The sequence below is a fragment of the Nicotiana tabacum genome, chromosome 12 (genome assembly GCF_000715075.1).
Source record: "Nicotiana tabacum cultivar K326 chromosome 12, ASM71507v2, whole genome shotgun sequence".
Taxonomy (NCBI): Eukaryota; Viridiplantae; Streptophyta; class Magnoliopsida; order Solanales; family Solanaceae; genus Nicotiana; species Nicotiana tabacum.
The window spans coordinates 89,542,339-89,550,832 of record NC_134091.1 but is presented as its reverse complement, the minus strand read 5'-3'; the positions used below and the strand labels follow the sequence as shown (position 1 = coordinate 89,550,832).

General features: G+C 35.5%; 1 protein-coding gene across 1 annotated transcript; it reads left to right on the top strand.

Annotated features, from left to right (window-relative positions):
• Positions 1-1,502: 1,502 nt before the first annotated feature.
• Positions 1,503-4,980, top strand: LOC107784422 (uncharacterized). Its single transcript, XM_075227428.1, has 4 exons — positions 1,503-1,985; positions 2,119-2,178; positions 2,274-2,670; positions 4,529-4,980. The coding sequence occupies exons 1-4, from the start codon at positions 1,503-1,505 to the stop codon at positions 4,978-4,980; spliced, it is 1,392 nt and encodes a 463-aa protein (XP_075083529.1).
• Positions 4,981-8,494: the final 3,514 nt, after the last annotated feature.

Below are 8,494 nucleotides of genomic sequence, written 5' to 3'. Positions count from 1 at the left end.
GCGCGACCCCAGAACTCTGCAGTAGTAAAGAAAAAATAGGCCGCTGGGTACACGATGCACATCCCAGCGCGTGACATGATGCCTATACAAAGGAAAAGTCGAGCAGCCCTTCATTTTACCCAAATTTTGGCAAAGTATTTAAACTCTCCTAACATCATTGATTAGGCCTAGTTATTTTTTTAGCACGTATTCTTTTTTTCTTTTTTTTTTCACCCCTTTCAAGAGGTACCCACTTTGCTCCAGCAGTAATTCTAACTAGTCCTAATTATCATTGGATTACCTATATTGAGAGATATAGTTAACTAACAATTTGATCACTGAAAAGAAAGATAACCAGCCTGATATCAATACACAAGATAAGTTAAACAAGAAAAAAATGAAAGAAAGAGTGAAAAGGAAACAGAGATGACAAAGAACTGCAATTTCAAAAAAAAATCAAGAAAAGGAAAAACCAGGTAAATGAGCATCTACAACATCAAGTGGAGGATATGACCCTATTATCCGGAGTTGAAGCTAAAAAATCAAATGACAACATTGACAAGGATAAGACTATGTGGAATGATGTCCAACAACAATCGGATGAAGAGGTTGGGCAAACCTCAGGAGCTAATGCTACAAAGGTATTAATTGATAAGGTTAATCCAAAATTGGGGTCAATAATTGATAAAAGGCAAGTTTATTAAGGGAATGAAAAATTCTATTACCACTGCCGAGGGATCTCAAACCAATAGGTTGATGATTACATGCTTGGAATCAAATGATCAGCAAATCGCTTGTGATCCTAAGGGGTCGTCAATCAATATCCATAATTCCTTTTATATTTTGGATGAAAAACAAGAAGTGCATAACCAAGGTTCTAAGTTTGAAACTCAACAGAAACAATCTCAAATCTTAGATATTAATTCTTAAGGGACCAAGAAAGACACCAACATCAGTACTCTTGTGAACCAAGTCAGCAAAGAAGGAGATCAAGAAATACAGAAAACTGACAGTTCAAAGGAAGATGATGCTACGGCTGATCAATTAGTCAAAACTTTTTCTCCACCACCAGATCTAGAGCTACATGATGTAGTCATCCGATAGGTCCAAGAAGTGATAGAGAAGGAAGTATTGTCCCCAAGAGGAGCTAAAATCCCAAACAAAAGCACCAAGAAATCTGCTACTGTACCTAATACTAGAGGCAGAGGTAGAGGAGCCAAAAACACCTTCCAATCTATTTCTTAATGATTAATACAATCATTTAAAATATCAGGGGTGTTAAGTCTAAGAGAGCTTTCCAAAGACTTAAAAAGCTTATCAAAAGACACAAAGTTTCCTTTATTTCTCTTCAGGAACCTTTTGTAGACAAAACAAAGTTGAATCATTATAGAAAAAAACTGGGCTTTCCAAATGCTATTGCAAATAGTAATAGAAAAATCTAGATTTTCAGAGATAATGATTATACCTGCAATGACATTAGCAACAAAAAATAACAGATTACTATAGAAGTCAACCACAGTATGATGCAGGCCTCTTTTTGGATTACTATTGTTTATGCAAAAACCAATACAAGAAGAAGAAAGAACCTTTGGAAATCTATCAACAATACGAGTAACCATATCAATGGACCATGGTCTATTGGAGGTGATTTCAATGTGATCATGGATGCTAATGAGAAAAAAGGTGGCAGAATTTATAGACTTAGTAAGATTATGGATTTTATCAAATGTATGAAAGATTGTGGTATGGCAGATTCTAGCTACACAGGTAACAATTACACCTGGACTAATGGAAGGAGAAGAAACAATATGATTCTTCAGAGATTAGATAGAATTTTCTATAATGATCAATGGTCAGCTATCTTCCCAGTGGCTACTGTCAGACACTTGCCCAGAACAGGATCTGATCATAACGTGATGCTTTATCAGTGCACCAAGTCCGATCCTCCTCCTATCAAGTACTTTAGATTCTTAAATTTTTGGCTGGATCAACCTAATTTCGAACAGGTTTTTAAAGATTTTTGCGAAACTCAAATACAAGGCAATACTATGTATACTCTACATCTGAAACTCAAGAATCTCACTCTTTGTCTTAGTAAATGTTCTAAAGAAAGTGTTGGCAATGTATTTGACAATGTAGAAGAACTTGAGAAGAAGATTGAAGATCTGGAGAATAAATATGAACAAGATGACTGCGACAGTAATAAGATCAATCTTTATTTAGCATATGCTCAAAAAATCAAGTGGATAAATATGCAAGATTCTATTCTTAGACATAAAGCCAACATCAAATAGGAAGAAGAAGGTGATAGCAACTCCAAATATTTTTATAGTGCCATCAGACAGAAGAGGAAAAGATCTTTTCTGCATAGAATCAAAGATGAACAGGGTCAATGGATTCAAGGGAATGAGAAAATTGCAAAAGCTGCTATCTCGCACTTCAGCAACCATTTTTCACAACCTGATCAGAACAATGACATTGGATTTCTCAAAAGGATTGACAATACTATCACTTGGGAGGACAATCAAGCTCTCCTACAACTTCCTTCCGATGAGGAAGTGAAAACAGTTGTCTTTGAGCTTCATCCTGATAGTGCAGCTGGTCCGGATGGATTCAATGGAAGATTTTTCCATGCTTGTTGGCATATTATTGCTGATGATGTGCGTGATATGGTTAAGGAATTTTTTGATGGTAACAATCTGACTAAATTTTTTACTCATACTTGTCTAGTACTTATTCCTAAGGTTGAATCTCCTTCCATATTTTCTCAACTTACGCCTATTAGTCTAAGTAATTTTTCTATTAAAATTATTTCGAAAATTATATATAATAGATTAACTTATTTGCTCATTAGAATTATTTCTGAAAATCAAATTGGTTTTATCAAAGGAAGGCTAATCACTGAAAATATTCTCTTAACCCAAGAAATTGTCCAGGATATTAAACGCAAAAATAGAGGTGGCAATGTGATAATGTAACTAGACATGGCTAAAGCTTATGACAAAGTTTATTGGTTTTTTCTTACTTTTGTTCTGAGGAGTATGGGATTTGCTGAATCTTTCATTGAAATGATTCATAGACTGCTCTCTAATGTTTGGTATTCTGTTTTGATTAATGGCACTAGATTTGGTTTCTTTCCCTCTTCTAGAGGTCTTAAACAGGGAGACCCCCTTTCACCTAGACCTTTTGTAATTGTAGACGAGTCCATATCCAAATCCCTTAATCACCTTCATAATAAGGGTAAGTATATTGGGTATTCTATGAATAACAGAGGTCCTATAATCAATCATCTTGCTTATGCAGACGGCGTAGTGATGTTCACTTCTACATATAAATACTCCATAAAGAAGGTAATGAAAACTTTAAGGAGATACGAAGAAACTTCAGGGCAGGAGATCAACAAGGATAAAATCTTCTACTTAGCTTCCAATTATATTTATGATAGTACACATAATATGATTCAGAAGCTAACTGGTTATCGATATCAATCATTCCCTTTCAAGTATTTGGGTTGTCCAATCTATTCTGGAAGAAAGAAAATTTGTTACTCTACAGATATTGCCAGCAATGTTATGAATAAGATAGGAGGTTGGCAGGGCCATGTACTCTCCCCTGGTGGAAGAGCTACTCTCATTAAACATGTGCTACAATCTCAAACACTTCATATTCTTACCTCTATTACCACTCCCAAGATAATTCCCAAACAATTGGAGAGTTATTTTTCCAATTTCTTATGGGGCAAATCTGAAAATAAGAACAAATATCACTGGAGCTCTTGGAGGAACCTTTGTTATCCTACTGATGAAGGTGGTGATGGTTTTAAAAATCTGACTGACTTATGTAAGACTTTCTATACTAAAGGATGGTGGAGGTTCAGAGTTGCATACAACCTATGGGCAAACTTTATGAGAGCTAAAAACACCCCTAGAAGTCACCCTGTTGCAAAGGTCTTGGAATCTAAACATTCTGTTGTCTAGAAGGAAATGGTGCATATCAAAAAAGAATATTGAACCTTATATCCTATGGAAGATCAATGATGGTGATAGCTCCTTTTGGTGGGATAACTGGACAAGGCTTGGACCACTAGGTGCTTATATCAATGGTAACAGAAAACCTAGTAAAATGAAGATCAGTGATTGTATCAAGGATGGGGCATGGGATATAAACACTATTACTAGTCTGGTTCCTAATAATCTATTAAATCATATTAAACATATTCCTATTGGCGATAGACATATTAATGACATTCATGTCTGGACTGAGACTTCTAATGGCTCATTTACTTGTTCCTTTGCTTTTAATAGCATTAGGAAAATAAGGGATATAGATAATATGTGAAAAGATGTCTGGAAAAAGAATGTCCAATTTAAAATGTCTTTCTCTCTTTGGAGAGCTATTAAGAGTAAATTTCCTGTGGATGAAATCATAAAGAGATTTGGTCATAATATAGTTTCCAGATGCTCTTATTGTCTATATCCCAAGAAAGAAACTATTTCTCATGTTCTTCTTACTAGTGATATTGCTTTTCTAACTTGGAATTTCTTTGCAGGTCCTCTGGGAATTAAAGTAGGATGCCATTCAATTGTATATACTATAAAAGAATGGAGGAACGTTCAGAATAAGAATGATATCCAAAGAAAATTATGTCAAGTATTTCCTATCTTTATCTGTTGGGAATTATGGAAACATAGATGCTCTATTAGGTATGGAAACATAAATTCTACGATTGCAAAACTAAGACATTCTATTTTGTTTCATATGAAGGTATACATGAAGAAGATAGGGGCTACTGTGGATATGAAATGGAAATGGCATCAAATTTTCTCTTACATGGAAGATTATAGGCCAAGAATCACAAGCACTCCAGTTATATGGAATAAACCACCAGAAGGTGTGCTAAAAATAATTACTGATGGAAGCAGTAATATTACAAAGAGAACTGCGGGAATTGGAGGAGTGGTTAGGAACAGAAATAGAGATATGATCAGGGCATTTGCCTAAACTCTTCAATTCTGCACTAACAACCAAACTGAAGTACATGCAGCACTATATGCTCTTAATTGGTGCAAGCAAAACAATGTAACCAACTGCATCCTAGAGATGGATTCTCTCATGATGGTCAATATGATGAAGGGTATTTATAAACCTCCTTGGGAGCTTATAGATGACATCAAGTACATGACTAAAATGGCACAATCCTTGAACATAGAAGTCCATCATTGCTACAGAGAAGGAAATGAAATTGCTGATGCCTTATCCAAATTTGGAGCCAACTCGCAAATTTCTACAGAGGCAAAGATTTTCTCTCAAGTTTTTGAATTACCAGCTGAAGCAGGAGGAGATTATCAAATGAATAACGCATAATTCCCATGCTTTAGAATTAGGCATATGAGGAGCGGTACAAAGTCTAATGGTGACTGTTGGTGATCCAGTAAGTGGTTACATTAAGTGGTTATCAGTCATTGACTTATTTTGCTAATGCCAAGAACTTGTGCTGGTTCTTGGAGCCAAAACTAGAAGAAGAGATCAAGAAGCTACACAATGTGGTTGGAAATACAGTTGTGGATGATCATTACGTCGTCGTTGGGACAAGATCAAGACAGCTTACTCAGGATGCACTCTATGCTCTTTCTCCTACAGTTGAACCTGAATCAATCAGTGTAGTTTCAGCTGCACCTTTCTATCCAGAAGTGACTGATTTTGTGCGCTCAGTGCTGTACAAATGGGCAGGAGATGCAAGAAATTTTGAGAAAGATGGACCATATACTGAGTTCATTACATCTCCAAATAACCCAGATGGGGTTACTTGAGAGCATGTAGTTAATGGAGTTCAAGGGACATTAATTCATGATTTAGCTTATTACTGGACACAGTACACTGATATTACCTCTCCTGCCAAATATGATGCTCTAGATTCAAACAAGGAGTGGAAGAAAATTTGGGAGTGAACCAAAATGTGTTAGGATAAATATTCTATATCTATAGATGAAAATTTAGCTGATTTTATATATCAGTCTTTAGCAAATTATATTCTAACTACCAGTTCGTGATAGGTAGACTTTATATTGTATTTTCCTTTTTACAGCAATGAAAAAAAATATGGAATTGAATCTTAGATTTGAAATTTAATTTTTTTCTTTGTAAGTAATTTGGCAATGATGTATACCGAGTATTCTATACCAAAGCATGTTCTCATAATTTTAGGCTTAGGAGTTAGTCAGGAGCAAGCATGGAGCTTGGATTTTGTATCCTTCACACTTTAGATGAGCCAATTTTGAGTTGGAGGTCATGTTGATGTACTTTATTCTATCCTCAATTATTGCGTACAGGACAAGCAAGTTAGTGAGGGCTTTTTATGGTAAAAATACCTTTACACTAAAGGAACTAAAAATAAGAAATATTTGACGTAGTAAATATCTTCCTATTTATACTAGCACTAGTGGGACTGGCTCCCGGGGGAACGAAACTACCCTAGGTATTGGCAATGACACTCTAACAAGATCGATAGAGAGAGAAAGGAGAGAATGAAAAGAGTAAGTACGACGAAAAGGGTATGAAATATGTTGCTTGTAAAGATTGTGATTGCTTATTTGGTTGAGATTACCAGCCGACTTTCCTGACCAAAAAATAAAATAAAAAGAAGAATTTCCACCTATAAATACATCCTTAGTGATTCCAAGAAGACATTTCAAACCCGTTAAATTTTAGTTGTATATCACGATGCAATAAAGATTTTTAATTTTAATTTTCAATTTATAAGCAGTAGGTTAAAGATAACCTCCTTTAAAGTATCGTAGGTGAAATTGAGGGCTGCTTCAGCATTAGCTTAGCTAGCTTGCATGACGGGCTGTAAGGTGCTCAATTAATCGGGTGTCATTCCGTCCTTCTTCCTTAATCTATACATTCACGCCTTTTAAAGTGTTGGGATGATGGTTAAGAGTTCTTGCTTTTTAGTTTTCACACTAACTATTTAGAAGGCTATAATAATGTCTTAAGAATTAAAGCGGATAAAGCTCAACATTTCTCTAATTTGAATCGAACGTTGCTTTTTACTCCTTCGCCTTTAAAGGTTGGTTACATATAATATCTCTTACAACGCTATCTTAAAGTCCCAGTTGTGTAGGCAGAGGTATATCCCTTTATGAATAAATTTGATTTGGTGCCCACTTGTAAGAAGATTCTCCGCTCTGAAGTCCAGTCTTTTTTAAGTTCCTTCAGAAGAGCTATTAAACTTTCAATAGGATGTATTAGTGTAAAGACCCGAACGGTCGTTTTATGTATTTTATCTCTTTTTTCCCTTTTGAATTTTCCCGTATTGGTATTTTTAGTTTTATAACTTGCGGGGATGGTTGGTTTTATTTTTGGGAGGTTTTGGTTTGATTTGGAATAATTGGTTCTTAGTTTGGAAGCTTAAGCTGGAAAAGTTGACCGAGGTTTGACTTTGATGAAAATAACCCCCGAACGGTATTTTGATGGCTCCAATAGATTTATATAGTTATTTTAGACTTAGGCATATGCTCGGAATTAGATTCAGAGGTTCCTAGGTTGAATTGGCTCTTTTTGCCGAAAGTTGGCAATTTTGAAAGCTTAGAAATTTTTTAAATTTGACCATAATTGTAACACCCTGAAAAAATTTCGAAGTACTTAAGTGTAAAGCCCGATAAAATTTGCAAAAGAAAATAATGTTTCGCCGCGGCTCGGACTTTTTGGTTTGAACAATGCACTGGAAAGTAAACGAAATATTTTGGCAGAAAACGCATTTCTGCGGTCCATTATGCGACCGCAGAACCACTGTGCGGGCCGCATAATGGCCGCAGAAGAGAGGCAGGAAAGGGTCAGTCTGGAAGCAATTATGGGGTCGACTATGCGACCGCATAACTGTTCTGCGGTACATTATGCGACCGCAGAACAGTTATGCGGACCGCATAATGACAGCAGACACAAACAGATTTTTATTCGTTTTGATCAGCAATTATGCGACCTATATGCGGCCCGCATATTGATTATGCGATCGCAGAACTTGTTCTGGGGCTTCATTTATGGATTTTTAAAACCCGACCCTACTTCGTTAAATACACGTTTGGGCCATTTTTTAGATATAATCTGATATTTTAGAGTGAGAAAGAGCATCCTAGAGGGAGAAGGTATTCTTCAATAATTGTTCTTCAATTCTTGCTCAAATTTTGGAAAATTAAGAAGGAAAACTCACTAGGTTTTCATCCTATAGGTAAGATTCTACACCCTAACTCATAATTTTAAAATTATCTGAAAATGGATAATTAACAAGATAATATTTGGACATGAGAGTTGTTTATTTTACATGCATATGTTATCAAAGGGTGTAGGAAGATTGTTGAGCTAAGAATGGTAAAGATTGGGTTGTAGGATGATAAAAATCCTCCATAAAAAGACCTTGAAACCTTAATGCACACCTAGTGTTTGATAAAATGCTCAAATGAGCTAGAACCACAATCATCTTTCTAATTTTGATTCAATTTGTTATATTTTTACAATA

Excerpts from the sequence above, each read along its gene's own strand:
- LOC107784422 (XM_075227428.1), top strand. The coding sequence starts at position 1,503 with ATGCAGGCCTCTTTTTGGATTACTATTGTTTATGCAAAAACCAATACA. Across the intron at positions 1,986-2,118 it reads ATCAACCTAATTTCGAACAG|AAGAACTTGAGAAGAAGATT; the intron begins GTTTTTAAAGAT and ends TTGACAATGTAG. Across the intron at positions 2,671-4,528 it reads GGTTAAGGAATTTTTTGATG|GTCCTCTGGGAATTAAAGTA; the intron begins GTAACAATCTGA and ends ATTTCTTTGCAG.